This window comes from Cryptotermes secundus, unplaced genomic scaffold, assembly GCF_002891405.2.
Source record: "Cryptotermes secundus unplaced genomic scaffold, Csec_1.0 scaffold1283, whole genome shotgun sequence".
NCBI lineage: Eukaryota > Metazoa > Arthropoda > Insecta > Blattodea > Kalotermitidae > Cryptotermes > Cryptotermes secundus.
In genome coordinates this window covers 400714-421361 of record NW_019718288.1, presented here as the reverse complement: position 1 = coordinate 421361, position 20648 = coordinate 400714, and the positions used below count along the sequence as shown (strand labels likewise).

Sequence of the window (20648 nt, the reverse complement as noted above, 5' to 3'; positions counted from 1 at the left end):
GAATAACTGCGCGAATCTCACACTTCGCGGTTTTAGTAATCGGGAGCTCCATTTCTAACGGCAACCGTGCCAAGACTGAGCGTCCTAGCTACGTGCGCGCATGCTTGGTGGTATTGGGGGGAGTGGGGGAAGCAACGAATGCAACAGGGTTGCCAACAGCTGCACGAAAAATTACCCAGCGCTTTGGAGACCTTACTTTTGGAATCAGCTACGTACAATGCCATAAGCCATCTTTTTGATGCAGTCAGCAGCAAGCCACTATCTTTGTTACCATCAGATTCAAAGTTTTGTGTCAATGAACATCCTTGAGAGGTCCAAACAAAAGTCACAATGAGTGAGTCCTGGATGCTTGTATGTTCCATACTTGAAGACCACAAAGCAGACACAGCAAGTGTTCAGAAGATATTACAAACAGCACATCATGGTTGAACCCTGTGCATTAGAGAAACTAATTGAATTGTTAATGGTAGACCAATAGTAATATCTGTTAGCATAAATTTGATGATAGTTATATTATGAAAAAATTTTTATTGGAATGTACAATTCATATCAACCTGCAAACGTGTGGTAGATATTTTTGAGTTTTCAGTAGTTTGTCATTAATATTGTTCCCTTTCGTCTGAAGCTGTATCTCTTTTTTGCTCTTAAGATTAACATTATGTATTTGTAAAATCTCAACTGCCATAATTTTAAATTCAGTATGATAAGCATTATATCATATTAATTTCCTCCAAGACATTGGGACTTGATCAGTGAATGCACTGGATGTCAGTTAAGTTTGCCATAGACATTTGTAATGTGAATTCAATCTGACCAAGTTTGGTAGCAGACTAAATTCCTTAAGATAAAACTGTAAGAGTTCAGGTGAGCAGATTCCTAACTAATTATTTTAACGAGCAAGTTGGTGTAGTGGTAACACTGTAGACACTTGGGAGATGCATGTCTACAGTCTCAGCCAGGACATTGCCTATCCTGACTTGAAATTTTTCATGGTTCCCACAAGACCCTGCAGGCAGATACCAGTATTGTTTATTAATTGGGCAACAACTAGTTATTTCCACATCCTTTCAGACTTACAATCATCAATCATCCTATCATTCAGCATTGTAGTTAAATACTGACAGCATCATAAAATAACCCACAAAATACAGGGAAGAAGTATGTTGTGTGGGCTGGATCTCTGGCTCTGCGATTCACGGCGGCCAGCATGCAGCTTGCTGCGAGGCACATACAAATTTTGCGAACGAATCAGCATGCCTGATGGCCGATAACGTTCAGAATGAAGTAGTTACAATTCATAGATCAAATGGGAGGAGTTGAAAATGCTGTCCTCTGTATACATAAATATTTTTTTGCAATTGTTTTGTTAAAAAACACAGGTTCAACAATGCACTTTACACTTGGAGCACACCAGGCATCAACTTTCACTGGATGGCTTCAGCAGTTGTTTTTGCTGTTCTTACACTTGACTTTGACATTCCAGTCTCTTGAGCTGGACGTTTCAGTGATTTTCTAGATGTATATTCAAGTCTGGCCCATGTCATCTAACTTCTCATCAATAAACACTTGTTGCTTATGTTTTTGTTTCTTGTCTGTTAAGAGTCCCATTGTTCTAGTTTATTCACCAAATTCTAAATTGTTCGTCTGCTGGAAACTCTTTCGTCGTGAAATTTTCGTTGACACTTTGTAGCAGATCCATATTTCACATGAGTGACACAGAAATATATATGCTCTAAAGTATACCACACCATGACATACCTCACTGTGCGTTAACTGTGGCTGAGAACAAATGGCTGATGGAGCTGATAACTGCTGCCTACTGCTGAAAAATCATAAACAAACTCCCACACTGCTCGCTGTGTAACATAATATTGTCAAGTGATCCAAAAGTTAATTACTTCCCTTCATTCCGAATGTTATCGGCCCTCAGGCATGCTGATGCATCGACAAAATTTGTGTGCACCGTGCAACAAGTGGCACACCAGCTGCTATGAAGCGCAGAACCATGGACCCAGTCCACACACTAAAAATCCTCACTGTATATGCTCATTTATATATGCATGAGATATTGTAATGGGAAAATAAGCATGAGCATGATGTCTAAATATTATTTTCTAGTTTGATGTTAAACATGATTAATGAGAGTACATAGACCAATGCTTGGAATTGGAGATTATTTGAAGTTATCCTTTACCCTTTGATTCATCTGCTAGGCACTAAGGAGTAATGCTCTTTCTTTTCAGTTTCAGTAAGTATAAATCGGTTACAACACGTCATACTGTTCATTGTACTACTCCAAATTTCTAAATTCTTACAAACTTCATCTCTTGTGTACTGCCTTGGCAACAGGAAGTGGGCTGATTGGTATGACTATCTTCATTATGTTTATTTCATAATTGGAAAATTTGAAGATTACATCGTCATCCCCTCAAGTCTTATTAGTCCTAATAGACCTATAAGGGATATTACAAAATGGTCTTCATGTAAAGAATTAACATAAATACTTAAACTTGTTTCACTAAGTAACCAAAGACACCAGTGAACAATGTGTATCCTAACACATAAGCAAGTCAAAGAGTATGCCATCTGAAGTAAAATGAGAAAATGCTTATGTAATGTGTACACTATTCTGCCGTTTGTCATGGAAACATACCAGAATCAGGAAGAAAATAGAAATTAAATAGCTGTGTTATCTGGGGAAGGATTACTACTTCTGTCACTCTTTGTGTGTTAATTGAAATAGAGAAGATCAGTTATTATGGCAGTAGAGAATATATTGGCTGTTCATCAAAATTAGATGAGTGAAACTGAATGTATTTTTCTTACAAAATTCATTTGTTAAATTTGTCTGTCATTACTACTATTGTGCTTAATTTTTTACAAATTATCAGAAGGAATGGATATTACTTTACCCAGACACAGAATGACCACTGTTGGGTGATTGGTTTTGAAAGCTTGTTCTTAATATCTGAAAGAAATTGCAGTTAACTATCTTACTGCAAAAACTAGGACTGCAGGCCAAAAGAATTGCCACATGTTTTCATAACAGATTTAATAATGCTAATAATAAATGTATTATGGCCAAAATAAGAAGCAGATTTTTACATGGTTGTACCATTTTTCAAAGTCAGAGTCAGATTTCCTTTATGACTGGCAATTTATCGCTTTGGCACCAAACCCCTAAAGGCTCACAACCGGAAATTTTTTCCAACTGGACCCTTATGGTCATAGTCCTTATGTAACATCCTCTCTAGCTAAAAGATGAGTTTGTCTCTTAGGAATATGTTAATATGCTTGGCCTTTTATCAATTGTACATATCACACATATAGCATGTTAATGAAAATTCTTCTTTTTGCACTATATACAAGTCCTCTGTCAGTCCAGGCTTTGCAAAGCAGATCATGCTTGTCTTATGCTACAGCGGCAGCTTGGTCACTTGAACAGTCATAAGCTTCACCATCACCAAGTTTGGCCTCCACCCCCATCTCTTCGTATCAAATACATGAAATGTATTCTATAGAAAACTGGCATGTGACCATCATCCAAATCAAACAATGGAGGCTTAACCTGCTGTGTTCATATACCCCTATGTCACAGGCAGTAAATGAGCTGTAATTAAAAATATTGTTAATAGTTTGAAACAAGCACAAGTATTTACATTTTGAAATCTTTTAAGCAAAATTATATGGGTGTAACAGGCTTGAGAACCAGAAGTTTTCTGAGAAAAACTGTATGGCGTTAATTATGTGAAGTGTATAAGTTCAGAAACAAATGCAGGATTTAGATTGTACAGAAGCAAATGAATAGTTCCAGACTGTAGGCTCATGGACATGTTAATGTCTGAAATACAGAGTATAATTATTTAGCACATTGAGCTCTTTATTATTTGAAGTTCATTCCCATACTTCAGATTATATTTATTGTTATTAATAATCAAGAGAAATATATTAAGAGGGAAATGCAAAGTTATGATCAGAAATCATTGTATTTCTTACATGTATTTAGAACTCAAATATTATGTTTAGTAGAAAATAATGAGAAATATTCTTGAAAAATAAAATTGCAGTTCCAGGGCTCTTTGTAACCATAATCTCACTCGACAGCCAAAATAAGATAAACATATGAAAGCAATTTTATGCTTTGTATATGAGAATGTACATGTGTGTCCATGTGTATGCTTGTGCATGCATGGTGTATGCAAGGAACATAAGATACGAGCAAAATGCATGTATGCTTTAAGTTTCTTTAGATTTACAGGAGAAACTTAAGGGAGGAGTCTTATAAGCTGACTGTATTTAAGTATAAAATTATTTTCTGCTTGAAAAAAGTAAAAATTTGTCTACAAAATGTTCTTAAATTTGTTAATCAAGTAGTGAGACACAGGAATCCCTCACCACAGTTCTCTGGTTTGTAACAGACTGTATTGGTATAAGCCTGCACAACGTTTTGACTTAATGAGATGTGTGAAATTCCAGGTCCCCACAGTGCTCTCTGCCTCATCCTATGCTAATGAAGGTTTTGTTAGTCTAGTAGTGAGGCACTGGAATCGCTGGAATCGCTCACTACAGTTCTTTGGTTTGTAGCAGGCTGTATTGGTACATGCCTGCACAACTTTTTGACTTAATGAGATGTGTCGAATACCAGATCCTCACAGTGCTCCCTGCCTCATCTTCATTACTGTGCTGTTCTTGTGAGTGAATGGGATCTGACACTTCAAACTCAGCAGTGAATTTCTTCACCTTTGCCTTGTGTTCAGACCTCAGAAAATCAAAAGACATTAGAAACAAAAATCATGGTTCTGTCATGTAACTAATTTTTGTTATCCATGATGGAAAGTGCCATGTTTTCCTTGTTCTAGAGATGCTGAGGATATCAGCACAGGGAAGCACAAGTTGGCTGGTCATGAATCTGATGGCCCTCCTGCAAAGCGGTCAAAGAGCAGCATCCCTCCTCAGGGACATGGCTTGGAAACAGAGAGACACTTCATGCAGTATTTCATGATGAATGTATGTGCTGGCTATTCATCTCTGCTCCATGTATTCCAGTACCTGAAGGTACAGGAATTGCTGCGTGCAGCCAGGGTGTGTCGCATGTGGCATGATATGGCTTCACATCCTTCACTGGTCAGTATCCAGAAGTATACGGAACACTTTTTATACTAATGTATTTTAAATTGTTTGCTGGTTTCATAGAAGAGGAAATTTAAATTCTTAAATGTTTTCACGTGTAGTAGTAATTTTATAATGCCATAAATATCTATTATGACTGGACTTAAATATGAATATTATCCAGGGTTTGAACTGTAGCTGCTACTAGAATAGGTGCTGTGGATAGTAGCATGGAATAGTATCAAAACAATTGAGATTGTCCTTTACTGCACTGGATGGCTCTCACTCTGGAAGTTAGGGTTTAGAGTGCTTTTAACAGCATGGCTATCTGTGCCTATATCTCAGTCTACTTGTTTCTTATAAGGTTGACACTTTTAGCACTCATGACCTATTTGTGGTACCAGTATCTTAAAAATTTAAGGTTATAGATTTGTGTATTTTTCCTTTCCTTGTTTTAGGAGTTACATATAAGTAGCTTACAGTATTGTGTGGTTTTGGCAAGCATTTCTGATGGCAGTGTTATCTCTCTTAGTGGCGAACTGTGAGGATGAAGAACTCACATGTTGGTGATTGGGAAGGTCTTGTGAAGAGTCTGCAGAGGCATGAGACACAGCACCTTGACCTGCGCAAGATGCTCGTACCAAATGAAGACACCGGTTCCATGTGGGATAAGTTTTGTAGCGCTATCATTCATGCTACAAGCCTGTCACGTTTAGACTTGTGTCGATGTCCTGCTCGAGTGGTTGAGAAGGTGGCAGAGTCTTGCCCGCAATTGAAAATAATCAATGCATTATCAATCAAGTAAGAAAATTTTGTCATTTCTGTACTGACGTAAAACATCAAATGCAGTTACAATGACAGTGAAATACCATATAGTCCTTTATATAGAATATTTACAATTTTTATGCGGAGCCGTATGAATATTGTATATAGAAGACATGTTCTCTTGGGGAAGGGGGGTTTTAGTTTCAGGTTGGGTTTAATTTTAAATTTTATGTTAGTATTTAAGTAGTAATTTTTACATACAATAATACAGTTCTGTCAACAGTGCAACCTGTTTTTATTCTTTCTCTTTCATAACATGTTTTGGCCCCAGCCGGCCATCATCAGGTGTCTTTAATTTGCCAAAACTGCTATACTATATTGATTGTCACTCATTCACATCACATATAACTTCAATATTTCATGATTTGAAATGTTGTAATGACAGTCTAGCTAATATTAATTAAATTATCGTATGCTGTAATTTACTTTCAGTTAAAATTCATTAAACATTTTTTCCTTAAAATTTTATGGAATTCATAAAAATGTGATTGAAATTTTCATTGTGAAGTTGGTACTCTTTATTAGCATGTATTTTGGAACCTCTTCAGATTTCTTTTCTCTCTCTCTCTTCCCCCCCCCTCAGTTCTTGCCTTTGAGGCACATAATTTCAATTAGGAAATGCATGGAAAACCAAGCCAGTTTCATCTGTATTAACAGTGCCCTTGGATCATATCCTTCAGTAAGAGATGACAACTTACATGTGCAGTCAGTCGCACTTTCTTCATTCACATCTGCTTCTTCTCCAGACAAATCAGTAGATAACTTTGTGTTTTTTATTTATTTATTTAAAAACAATTCAGTAGCTGCTGCAACTGAACACTATCAGAACAAAATGTTTATCAATGACAGTTCACAGACAACTGATCTTGTCTTTTCCAAAACAGGCTGGAATTTTTTGCAATCTCCATATAATCACTGCAAACAAAAGATATGCTACATTGCCAGTACAGATAGATTCCAGCAGCTAAGCTAAAATAAGCTTCAGTTTTTTAGTCACTTATAAAATTGTAAATTATATTTCACACAATCATTTCTGCTACCTTATCAATTAGAGGCAATTTCATTAGAAGCCTTCAGAACCTCACTACTCAATACTGTGCCAAAAATAACCGAACAACCAACCAACTCATTCTTTTGAGAAAAATCTTTCTTCTTCTCTAATAATTTTTACTCCTTCGTTTATCATAACTTTTTGTGTGTTTGTTAAACTCTTTAATTTTTATAATGAATTCAAATTGGTTTATAGGTGTAGTGATATTATGAGGAACGTTTATGTTCTCAGATGTTCGAATATTAACCTTCAGTGTGTAGGAAATCACAGGAATCTACAAGAACTGCGGCTCAAAAGCCTGTCAGGTATTCGTCTCAGCACCACTTTGGCAGCCCTTAAGCAACTGTCTAGTCTCAAACACTTGGTGAGTATTCTGCTTTGTGAGATTCACTTTACATCTGAATGTCATAGTGCAGTGATTACCATGTCTTATTCATTGTTTGAAGGTCCCATTTTGAATTTCAGCTGCATGACCGGCTATCTGATTGAGTTCATTCTTTCCTCTTGGATCTTTCAGTTGTATGTTAGAGTAGGCCATGGTTTCTTTCTACAAATTTACTGTATATGACATGTATTGTGGTTTCAATTTTTTATTGTCATTTAAAAGTTAATGTTATAATTAAATGGTATGTAATCTGTAAACAAGAACAATTTTCAGTTGAATTTTCAGTGTACATTACATTACATGTGTGTAGGGTGATGTGGTTGAAACTTGAATTATTTCATCATCTTATTTAAATGGATTATCTTAGTAATATTTGAACTGGGATACTTTCTAGTCACTAACAACATTCAAGGAACTAGGGAAGATGGAACCCAGTGTTCTTGGCTCCTTGAAGAATTTGGAGTCACTTGAACTTGGTGAATGCTGTGACTTTCCTCCTGAATTTGGACCTGAATCACTTTCACGACTGAAGAAACTGGAACGTCTGCGTCTGGAGAAAGGACAGGGGAAAGACTGTCCAACCTTCAGTATTTTGGCTGGAATTGCAGTCCTTCCCAAACTGACACACCTTGAACTTGTCAACTTTGATGTGAAACCTGGCTTTGATAAGGCTTTGGCTCAGTGCACCAATATCCGCAGATTGCTCATCATTCCAACATATGTGACACAGGTTTGTACAACAGCTTCTAGAAAGCTGTCAGGTATGGTGTTCATTTATTACAGATGCAATTTTGCTATTTCATACCTAGCATCTCACAGTAACTCCATATATTACCTTTCCTTGCACTTAATTTGTGTTTGAAATATTAAAAATGTGTCAAGAATGGTTGTGAATTTTCAACAAAATTTATATTTAATGTTACCAGTTTGTATAATCTAGGTGTTTCATTAGCTTATTTTCCTTTTGTAAGAAAAGGGAGCAGACCGTGGAATCACCATTCTGTCTTGTCTATGTGTATTCCCCTTTCCTGTTCTTGAGCCAGTTGTCCAGTTGTTACAAAAATAAATATGGATGTTATAACACTGGAGGCCACTCTGATGTCATACATTTTAATTCATTTTGTTTCTTACCATACAACTCAGTGGAAAATGGTATTTCCACGTTTTACTGAAACTCCACAATATCAGATTTCATGGAAGTCTGTGTAGTGTTTCATAATTTGTTATATACAGATAGATGGGCTGACAAGTCAAGACATGGCAAGGCTAATGCGGACATTTTCAAAAATTGTCACTGTAAATGCCCCCCCCCCAAATACTTTTAGGCCTGCATTTTTATCATAGTGTCGTATAGCAATATATGTAATTGGATGTTGGGGTTGAAAATTATGTATTTAAACCATTTTTTTATATTATGAGTACCTTTTATAATGAGCTTTTTAATGAATTTTATAAATCCCTCATTATATTGAAGTTACACTGATATTTATCTGGGAAATTCTCATTCTTGTCATAGTGTTCCCATCTCAGGCAGAAGAGAATCTCATATATGCCTTGTAAAACATGAAATTAACATACAAAATCAGTCATTCTACCTTGAAGATAGCCCCTGGCAGAAAGACTTAAAGAGAAAGTAGTACATTTGAGCAAGGAAAGTATTTAACAGCAATTGCAAAGCACAGTTACAATTGTGTTACCAGCAATTAACTCATTTGCAAGGAATGGCGAGAGCTGTGTATATATATATATATATCTTTCAAATCTACATAGAGTCTCCTGTGCTTACTGAGTCTCCTGTGCTTACTCTGTTTTGAAAGCATGTGTTTAGTTTGAATACATAATGATAAATGTCTGTTTCAACTTGCAGTCAGCTACTACAAATCACATGGTTCTGAACGGTGTGAATCATCTGTGCAACTCACTGACACACTTCGTTTGGGGAGTGACTCACGAGCTCTTACGGGTTACAGAGCTCTTCGTTGATCAGTGTGAGGGTCAAAAGGATAACAAAACTCCTCCCAGCAAAGCTGGAAAGAAATCCTCAGGCAGTGACAGTATTCCAATCCTGAAACCAATCCAGATCAAGGATGACTGTCAGACGGATAAGTTAAATGATCAAGAGAATGAGATAGAAAGCAACAGGAATGGCGATACCAAAACTGCAGAAGACTCTGAAGACAGAGATGAATCTGATGATGCAAAAGCCTCTGCTGCAGCCCCTCAGGTGGAAATTCTCCCTCTCCCAAAATTGCAAAAACTCCTCACTTCATCTCTCCCAAAGACTAGAGTAAAGATTCTGAAAATTCCATTCCATGCAACATGGCGTCAGACCATTTCCGAACCTGCTCTGTGAGAAAGCCAGCCTGACTTTGGATGGCCTTACTGTTATTAATGGCTTAAATTCAATAACAGTATTTTCCTTTACTGATAAAATTATTACAGTTCATCATGTATAAGATGCATGAAACATTCAGTTGTAAATATATGCTGAATGTGGGAAAATTAGAGTTTCTACATTGTTAAATGGAAAGTCAAGTTGAACTAGGCAGTTTACAGTTTGTAGCAGTGTTGTTCTTTAAGAGGTGTGTAGGATATATATATTATTATTATTATACCGTGGTGTCTGTAACTGTAAGTACAAATTTGCCTGCAGACCCCTTTCTACAATAGCAGCAGCAGTAGTAATAGTAGTGGTAGTAGTAGTAGTAATAGCAGCAGCAGCAGTAGTAGTAGTAGTAGTAGTTTTTATATATGGCTTGCTGCAGTTGCAGAACTTTTTAACACAAATCAGGAACATCAAGAATTGTAGTGTTAGAACAATCAATATTAGTTAATTAGTACCAGAGTTTGGCATAGAATGTATCATATACATTTCATTAGAACATGAGTTAATTTTAGAAAGGACAGCACAGCTTTTAAACTGGAGGAGTATGTATCTCAAATTGGATTTAGAATTAGGTGTGCTGTGATGAATCTTTTAAAATGGACATGATTTGCAACTTGACCTATGTGGACTATAAAAGAAACGTCTGTTGAAATATAGTGGAACTGAAGATGACAGGAGCTATGGGCAAGGAAACAAGTGATACACATGGAAGTTACGCAGGGTGGTTTGAGGCTTATGTTAAAAAAAACTGTTGAATGGGCTCTTGTCATATCAGATGGTTCTTGTTTGTGAAAAGTGTCTCGAAAAAAGTTTAAATTGTTTATGTTAATGTGTCATTTTTATTACTGTGACTATACTTAATTTGATCAGCTGTTACACAGTCTTTTGCTGTCATGATAACTTGTTTAAGTTTGTGTGGATTGTGGCAACAGTTAACAGAATCTTAGACATTGTGAGTTCACAAATTTTGTGACTCACTCTCATAAGTGGATGTTTAGATCTGAACTGAATTCTACAAATGTAAGTTTATTTCCAGTTACTTATGAAATAGATTTGGGTTCCAGTTCTAGTTTCCATTTAGAAGAAGCTCAGTGAAAATCTTCAGCCTGTTCTTAACAGTGCTATTATTTTATAAAAATGAACTTGAATCTGAATATGCCAAACATATGTAATACACAATAAATATTTCAAGGTGTTAGATGGTCATGTGGACTGTTGTGTATAAGATATTTCATATTTTATTGTCCACTTCATATCCTTATACTTCTAGATCTTAAAATCTTCCTGAATCATGATACATGAGCAAAATCTGCCTTTTCTAAAGAGTACCATAAGTGTTAGTACTTTATTCTGTGTCAAGACAGTAGGGCAGTATTTGATGTATACAGTATACTGTTAATAGTCCTTTGAATATCCAGTTTGTGACTTACCCATATGCCTTTTAGGTACATTTGCAACCCTACAGAGAGCCTATTAAGTTTGCTCAATTCAGTGAAATGGATGGATTATCATGAAATTTGATATTCAAGAATTTTTTAAAAAACTGTTTATTCATTTAAATTTTCATTTAGATTGGACAATTTTAACAACCACTTTACATGAAGACCTATATTCATTTCTGTGCTTATATCAAGTGCAACTCGCTAAATACTTATTGGCATGAAAAATGTTTCACACAAGTGTTTTAGGGAAACATGAAACACATATTTTACATTCAACACATTCTCTGTATGTTGTGAGCTTTCTGACATAATATGCAAATCAGATTCTATCTGTACATTTTCTAATTTATATATTAAAAGCAGTTGCTGTAGTCTCCTGATCATACCCAAAACTTGGGTTATCTGTGTTCTTTCTTCTTATTTGTGCATCTTTCCCCCTTCTTAGCTCATATAACTGGGAGTATACTGTTTTTGATAAGTTACTTACAGATGTGTTAACATAGTTGAATAAGTAATGAAGTATGGTATAATAATAATGAGCTTTAATGAGAAAAATCTGTTAAAATTTCTCAAAGGAATTTGTAATATTTCACAATTACTTTGATGTGGAATTCTGTATGCACTTTGTATAAAAGTTATGGCTTGACAACACCTACATACATATGTACATATTGATGCACCTCCATCTAGTGCTGAGGTCAAGAACAGTAGCACTATACCTTCACTTTCCTATATATCATCGTGGCCTGATCCTTAATTAAGCAAGCACAGGGACAGGAGGGGGAAGAGCACTGTAATGGGCCATATTTGACAGGCTGATGTTATCGGTGGTGTATAAGAATCATCTTAGCTTGGCCTTCTAGAGATGAGCAGTGTTTTGATGCAGCAGTAGTTTCACAGCAGAAAAGTATTGATGATGATCTTCAAACGTTCTGTCATACATAATTTAAATTATGTATGGAGGTGGTAGGCACATATTTTGTAATTTATACCCATTAATGTGAATATGAAAAGCACAAGAATATAATTTTGAATCCAGGATTCAAGTAGCAAAGAGATAAGTATACTATGCATCACATTTATCTGTGGCATAAGAGAGAGAAATGGCCATTAGACAGTTTTCAAATAAATGTTATCAAAATGGACGGACATTTTTTTTTGTAGACTGCTTAGTTACATAATATCAAGTCTGAAATTTATGTATTTGTATTTTTAACATCACAGTTTTAGGTTGCTAAGCTTATTCAAATAAAACCATTGTCAGCTGAGTACCCATTCACATATACTAATGAATAGTTGCTTAATCAGCCTTCAAATAATAACTGATGTTCTGACAGCTAAAATTTATAAAATCGTTACTCACTTTTCATCATTTAAGTATTATGGGTTGTATTTTCTGAGAAAAAGACGCTATAACAGGAATTTATACTACTATTTCTGGGGATGACTAGAGCAGTATTCTAATATTCTTTATATGCATCTTCAGGATTGTTTTAATCCCGAACAAATGTGACAAAACCACACCCAAAAACTAAAATCCAGAGATATAAATAACACTGAACAGGTGGTATTACACACTACACAGAAAAGATAAATTAAGATTTTGGGTTATTGAAAGGAGTGTTACTGCTTCTCTTACTGAATATCTCAGGCTACTAGAAGCAAAGTTTGGTTGTCATGGTATGTTCCTTAACCAGTAATCTCAGGTGTTATGCTATCATCAGAACCATTTAGAATCTGTAATATTCCAGTATTTTATTTCTGTTGAAATGTATAATGAAAGTCCATTTTCATATAGGCATATATAATGAAGAATATAAAATACCTACTGCACATTTCAGTTCTGAAAATTCTGTAATTATTTGGTCCTAGAAATAAGTTGGGCAGAGTTCAATAAATCATTGAAGAACTGGAACTGACAAGATCTTTACAACTGGAAGACACACAAAATTATTAGCTCACATAGGTGTAGAATTGGTTTCCTCATTCATAGTTGCAGTAGAAACTACATTCACTTAGACATTCCTTTAAGTGAATATCCACCATCGGAGACATTTCTGGAATGTCGTCAGAGTTCTGCTGAATACAATGTGGAACTCACGACATATAGCTAAAACAAACAAACATATGTATATCTAATAAATTAACTTTACAAGAACGTGTTTATGTTAAAAAAGTCCCATTTTAACAGACTGAAATTTCTTAGACAGTTTCATTATATATGGTTACATTTACTGACCTATGTATGTAATTGCTATAAAAAGTAACATAAGTGCTTTGTAGAAGTATAATTTTCAGTCCGTGAAGTGGTTTTCGATTCCACCTTTACAATATCTCTTTGTAAATATGGATTTGTGTTAAATGGGTGATAGAATCTTGTCCGCAGTTGTTCCTCAGTCTGTTGCTTGAAATATAGGATTTATATGAAATTACAGTAACAGTGTATATCAGCTCCTGCACTACTACAGTAAAACCTTGTTAGCCGAAAATTCAAGGGACATATAATTATCTTGACCCCAGTCATTATCTGTATACAGCAATAGGTGATAAATATGTGCAGTATGTAGTAACAATGTAATAACCATAGTTTTTAACATGTTACATTCAATTATGATATGAACTATTGATTCTGCATTGAAATTTAATGATTCTGCAGTCGAGGACTAAAAGAAGCACCAACATGATACAGCGAGCATACATATGGTGTGATAACTGAATCTACAACACATTCAGGACTTCGCCAGTAACATTTTTTGGGTTTCATAGATTTGCCACCAGTTGCCATCAGAGATCGGTATTATCAAATGTGATCAGTAACTTATAGAAGCGAAGTGAAATTAATGCCAGCAGTAGAAGTATTCAGTATTTACAGCACATGCAGGCAAGTAGGTTCTAACCATCACTCACACTTGAAATATCAATCCACTGCCCATGTATACCACTTGATCTATCACTGGGTAAATTTTTCATTGGTCAGAAGTGGCTAATCTAATGATTAACCATTTGTGAATCATTAAAATTTCAGATTTGCTCCATGATATGTTTTAATTACCTATGTCAAGGAGAGTATGAAACCCTATCTTGTTATTTGGGACTATCTGTAACTTTATTATCTGTGGTGTTTTAATGGTTCACATTCTAACAGTGTTTATTTGTAATTCTTCAATCAAGAGAAAGAATCCCTCTTTTATTTTGTCAGAAAACCCCAGTTTTTAATTAGAAACTACTATGTAGAATTTCAGTTGCCTGTGCTTATAAAGGAAAATGGATTTATTGTTTGGAGGACCTAGAATGTATATAGCTGTATGTGTATAATTAAACACCCAGTAGTAAGTTCTTGTTTACTTTAGTGTGTTATAACCACCGAAACAGAACTGTAACATTGGAATTGAAAGGTTTATTTTGTCATTTGTAATTTGAAATAATGAAAATTAATAATGTGTATCACCTGTACTCAAGGATGTTTTCCTGTGTAAATATTTTTCAGAGTACACATTGTTTGAAAATGGAAACTAGAATGCGTGCAATGTAAAATGTAATGAACATTTATCTGAAACATCTGCTATGGTAAAGCTTAATTATGTGAAATGTCACTGTATGTGAGTGTATATAAATTCCAATGTTTCTTGCGTTGAACTGTGGTGGATATCAGCATTAGTAGAATGTATACTTACTGTACCATTTAAATATAATGTCACTCATTTTACTTGTACTTCATTTTTTAAGCAGACCAAGACATTGGCCTGCTGTATATACCATATTACTTCAAATATGACACACATTTTACACATTTTTCCCCATTGAAAAAAGAGGTGCATCTTAAATTCAAGTAATGTGCACCTAATTTTTTTTCTAACCCTCACATTCAAAACATTGGATATGTATTAAATTTGAGAGCATCTTATGTTAGAAGTAATATGGTATATTAAGAAAGTCATCTCCTGGGTTTTGGCGCCATGTATTCTTCGTTTTGGCTGACGTTTCAGAGGAACGTATCGCCTCCATCTTCAGAGCAGGTGAATGGCTTGTGAATGCAGGGTGCAGTAGTTGTACTCTCCGAAACGTCAGCCAAAACGAAGAATACATGGCGCCAAAACCCAGAAGACGACTTTCTTCATAGTCATTGCTGTGAAAACCTCAAAACTTACAATATGGTATATTGTTTGATACCAGGAAGTTACTATTTTGGCTAGGAATTTATCTGCCTGGATTTTTTTGAGGGACACATTACCATAAACTGAAACTTAAGTCTGGAGAACAGTGTGGTAATTGACATTTCAGAATTAATTATAACTGAGGAGACTAGTACTGGCAGCATTATCAATAGTATTTAGATATTCTGTTCTTGTACCACCAATGAATATGTCATATAAACAGAATTCACTGTGAGGTTTTGCACTACATTACCTTTAGATATTTTTAAGTCTATATTGTGCATTGATTTTAAATTACAAAATAAATTGTATCTGTATTATGCTGCAGGCCTAATGCTTAAATATGAAGTGCACTGACATTGATACCAATATCCTCTTTATTGTGGCAATTTATTTGTGATTACACAAACCATTTCACTCACCCTTGTTAAGATAATTTGCTACGAAGAGTAACAGTTCAGAAGCACAAAATTATCATGAGTTTTGGAAACTGCATATCATTTGATTTCCATTAATCTTCCTGAGAAAGTTCTCATATTAAACTAAACTGTGGTTTTGGTCCACAAGTGAACTATACCAACCGAGCGACAGCTGCTTGTCGGCGAAGTTAGTGCAAACTTAAGCGGATACAGGGCGTCACGTGGACACCGCAACGGATCCCAACGGCTGTTAATTTCGGTTTTCTGGACCGGAGTTCTCATATTAAGTATGTATAATTATTTTGTATTTACACCAAAGTAGAGCTTATGTGGCATAATAACTAAACCCTTTTATGATCTTGAATATCTGGCAACTTGTGCAGCACTTTTAATAAACCATAGGCAATTTTAATTTTCTGTAGTACATTCTGTCACTGTTGCAGTCAAAATGTAACCACTGCTGTTAGCTGCAGTTTCCAATATTCTGTAGCTCTGTGCTTTCAGTATGTCATGCTACCACTGATTTCTTCATAACTAAATCCATTAGTTTATGCATTCTGAGAGCAAATAATTTAATTATACAAGAAATGAACAAGAAACTGGCAAAATATTGATCCATGATTAGTATATTTGATATCCACACTAAGGATGATAAATCTAACTAGTATTATAAAACCTCAGTCTTAGTTCACATCTACAAAATTTGCTTCTTTAAGGTTCATGGAGCTGAGCTCTTCTTGAGAAGCTGCCAAATTTGCAGCTACTCAAGAACTTCCCAGCATTTTATGTAACCTGAAGGTTCATTACTGTGTTCACAAGAGCCCTTCACTGGTCCCTATCCTGAACCAGATTGATCCAGTCCATACCATCCCATCCTCTCTCTTTTAAGATTCATTTTAATGCTGTTCACCCACATATGGCTTGGTCTTCCTAATTGTCTCTTCTTGCCTTTCCACCAAAATCCTATATGCATTCCTCTTCTCCCTCATTCGTGCTACATGTGCTGCCCATCTCATCATCCTTAACTTGGTCATTCTAATTTATTTATTTCGTCTGTATAGATCATTGTTACATGATATAGGACAAGTCAGTTACTGTACATTGACTGATTACAATAAGAGAATATAGTTACAATACTTACAATTGTTTACAGTAGATTACACTAGTTTACAATAGTTAAGATTTCATATAGTGTAAGGTGGAATCCATATTAGGTCCCCTCGGAACGTCGGCTTCCATATGTCCTATTGTACCTATACTGGTGATAATGCTTATGGAGAATTTGATGGAATGAGGAGAATGTTAGGCGAGGAGTACAACTTATGAAGCTCATGCAGTTTTCTCCAACCTCGTATCACTTCATCTCTCTTCAGTCCAATATATTCTCCTCAACACCCTGTTTTCAAACACCCTCAGTCTATGTCTCTCCCTTAAAGTCAGAGACCAAGTTTCACATCTATACAGAACCACAGGCAAAATTATAGTTTTGTATATTATAATTTTTATTTTTTTAGACAGCAGATGAGAAGACAAAAGATTCTGGACTGAATGGTAGTAAGCCTTACCTGAATTCAGTCTCCTATTTATTTCCTCCCTATTCAGGTTTTGATTTGTTATAGTCCTTCCCAAATATCTGAACTGTACCACATTTTCAAAACATCTGTTACCTATCTTTATGTCATGATTTTGCCCTGTATTCTGGTGACAAGACAGCAACATATACTTAGTTTTCTGTGTGTTATTTCTAGACCAATCTCCTTATTAGTGTCAGTTAAAGTTTCTCTGTTTTTGTTTATGGTACCTACATACTTGTATATCATCTCCCAATAGATTCACATCATCAGCATAGTCAGGCAGCTGATATGTCCCATTTAATTTCAGTCCCATCTGATTTTCCTGGACCTTCATAAGGGCAACTTCTGAAGCAAAGTTGAAAAGCAGTGGTAATAAAGCATTTCCTTGTCTTAGGCCATTCTGGATAGGGAAATTATCAATTTACCTATATGAATTTTAATATATGTTTCGTTTAAACATTTTAATCAGCCTAACTAGTTTCATGGGTACCCGAAACTCTATCCCTATACACATATTGTACAATACTTCCCTCCTGCCAGAATCATAAGCTTTCTTGAATGGCTGGTGTGCTGTCTTCCATTTATTCTCCAGTAATTTATGAATGCAGGAACTAGGATAGTGCAGTTGGTATAGCAACTGGCTTCAAGCTGGATGACCCAAGGGGTAGGAGTTCAAGTCCTGGTAGGGTCAAGAATTTTCTCTTATCGTCCACACCGGCTCTGGGGTCCACCTAACTGCCTATCCAGTGGGTACCAGGGACTCTTTCCCTGGGAGTAATGCAGCCAGTGCATGAAACTGACCACTCACCTCCAACTAGTGCTGAGGTCAAGAAAAGTGGATCTATACATCCACTCCCCCATACACCCCCATGGAATAGTGTTTAATTTGTTAAGCACAGGGACAACTTTACTTTTACTTATGAATGCATTAAATGTAATCAGTAGTTTATCTGTTACATCAAAACCCACACTGATTATCCCCAACAATTTTATCTACATATGGACTTAGCCTTGAGAGAAGGATATTGGATAAAATTTTGTATGAAATTGATAGCACCGATATCCCACGATAATTACTACAGTCAGTTTTATCACCCTTGTAAATTGGTACAAAAATAGACTCCTTCGACTGATCACGCAATTCTTCCTTCTTCAAAATAGAATTAATGAGTTTATGGATCCTAGACCATAATATTTCACCTCCTGCTAGAATCAGTTCTGCTGGAATTTGATCACTACCTGGCACTTTATACCTTTTCAACTCTGCAATAGCAATTTCAACATCAAGAGGAGTAGGATCATGTACGAATGCCTCAGCTGTATGTATATCTGTCAGTAGCAGTAGCAGTAGCTATGCCATACCTCAGGTGGTTAGTCATCAGCTTCCCATTGAAGCAGATTTTCTCCAAGTAATATGGTTTCCCCAGCCAATTGTTATTCCACCAACTGCTTCACATTCATTAATTTATAGTCCTGCTATTACAGCATTATTAAATAACCAAGGAAAGCCATATCAATGGTACTTAAGGGAATCAAGAACATTATTGTTTCACATCAGGTTAAATAGGTTAAATAGGCCAAATAGCCGAAACATGTTGTTAATCTATTCTCAAATTTGATGTGTTGTGACTGATAAATATAGTGCTCATCATTTAATTATTATAGTAGTATAAAATTATATTGTTCTTATTATTCTATTATTGTATCATTGTATTGGATTATAGAGTGTTTTGACTTGTCCTATGTCATGTATAATGATCCATGGATGTGAAGTGAATAAATAAATAAATAAATAGATGAATGGAAGTATCTGTGTTACTTTGTGAATTTTAATCAAAAGAATTTTTTTTTTAATTTGCAATACCAGTGTAACTCTTAGTAAGAGTAATGTTAAATGACACTTTAAAAATGTGACTTGCACATTGTCTCAATAAGGGGAAAGTGTTTACAAGATCCCAGTAGTTGCCCCATTCCATGTAACCAAGGGCGATCTTCCATTAGATTTTGATAACTGAGTCATGCTCAATATACAATATTCAACTTCAAAACTAATGTTTGTGATTGCAAATAAAACTTGGATCAGACAAAATTCTGAGATTCATAGTTTCAATACTAGGAATAATTCCAATTTTTTCCAACAAATGACTCATCTAACAATGTTTCATAAACGTCCTGCTTATGCAGGTGTCAAGATTTATAATCATCTTCCAGATAATATTAAAGTATTGGCATATGACATTAAAGTTTAAAGAGAGCATTAAAAAATATTTATATGAGCATTCTTTTTATACTGTTGATGAGTTTCTTAAGTATAAAACTAGTTAACCACCTAGACAGCATAAATAACGTTATATTTTATGGTCATTTATTTTCTTTTTCTTGTTCTGTGACTGTTAATTACGAACTGGTAGTATTTTATGCTCAAGTAGTTTGGTGGTTGCACCTCTATTAATTAGCACACTTTTATAAAATGTTTGAACTTTCCATGACTTGAGTGCAGTAATAGATGTGCTAATATGGTATTAAAATTTAATTTCATTTTATATAGTGGATAACTCTTTATGTACAAAGTTAGATAATTTGAATTGTTTTATCTGTTTATTAATTCAAAATATTATCTATATTTATAATTTTTTAAATTGTTACCTTGTTAATCTTATGTTTAATTTTGACAAAATCTTTTTATGACTCCATGTTCATTGACTTCCTCTATATCCAACGGTTGTACCAGCCTGGATTAACAGAAATGAATGAATGAAACTCAAATGACAGGATCAACTGATCCAAGGTAAAATTACAGCTGTCAGTGACACTTCTAGGGATGAATGTTTACTCACTTTTAAAGTCTATGAAAGATATGTCAGTATTTCTTTCAAAATCACTTTCGTGTGTTGAATATCTTAAAATATTTTTTGAAAGGAGATTTTCTGACTTTATGGAAATTAAATTTCGATGTTTCATTTCATGACTAATACAGATAACGCTTTGACCATTTGTGCTATATTCTCTGCCCATCTCATCGTTCTTAACTTTATCATTCTAATTACACTTGACGAAGAGTACAAGTTATGAATGTGAAACAAATGTTTCGAGAATATTTTTTCTCGAAGAATTCCATGTTCTGGGATATAAGGCCGTTTAGGTCAATGAAGTAAATAGACTCTGCTACCAGCTTCACGCTAGGGCTACAAGTCCAACCTGAAGACGGGAACTTACATTCCTACGAAAATGTTAACTCATCGATTGCCACAAGGTTATATCACTCATATCACAGTAGACACATCCCTTCATGTTCATGACCAA

At 35.2% G+C, this 20648-nt stretch overlaps 1 protein-coding gene and 1 long non-coding RNA gene across 3 annotated transcripts in view; one reads left to right on the top strand and one right to left on the bottom strand.

Annotated features, from left to right (window-relative positions):
• Positions 1 to 12591, top strand: part of LOC111875758 — a 39856-nt gene extending 27265 nt beyond the window's left edge. For both annotated transcript variants that reach the window (XM_023872271.2, XM_023872257.2), the window contains exons 11-15: positions 4860 to 5124; positions 5642 to 5910; positions 7217 to 7349; positions 7765 to 8100; positions 9238 to 12591. In XM_023872271.2, the coding sequence (XP_023728039.1) occupies positions 4860 to 5124; positions 5642 to 5910; positions 7217 to 7349; positions 7765 to 8100; positions 9238 to 9723 (1489 nt within the window). In that variant the 3' untranslated portion in view covers positions 9724 to 12591. The remainder of the gene's footprint in view (positions 1 to 4859; positions 5125 to 5641; positions 5911 to 7216; positions 7350 to 7764; positions 8101 to 9237) is intronic.
• LOC117282070 lies at positions 11155 to 20643 on the bottom strand. The gene is made up of 2 exons (XR_004512667.1): positions 20562 to 20643; positions 11155 to 13308 (listed from the first exon to the last, which is right to left on the bottom strand). It is a non-coding gene; the product is annotated as an uncharacterized LOC117282070 (long non-coding RNA).
• Between the last annotated feature and the right edge of the window lie 5 nt (positions 20644 to 20648).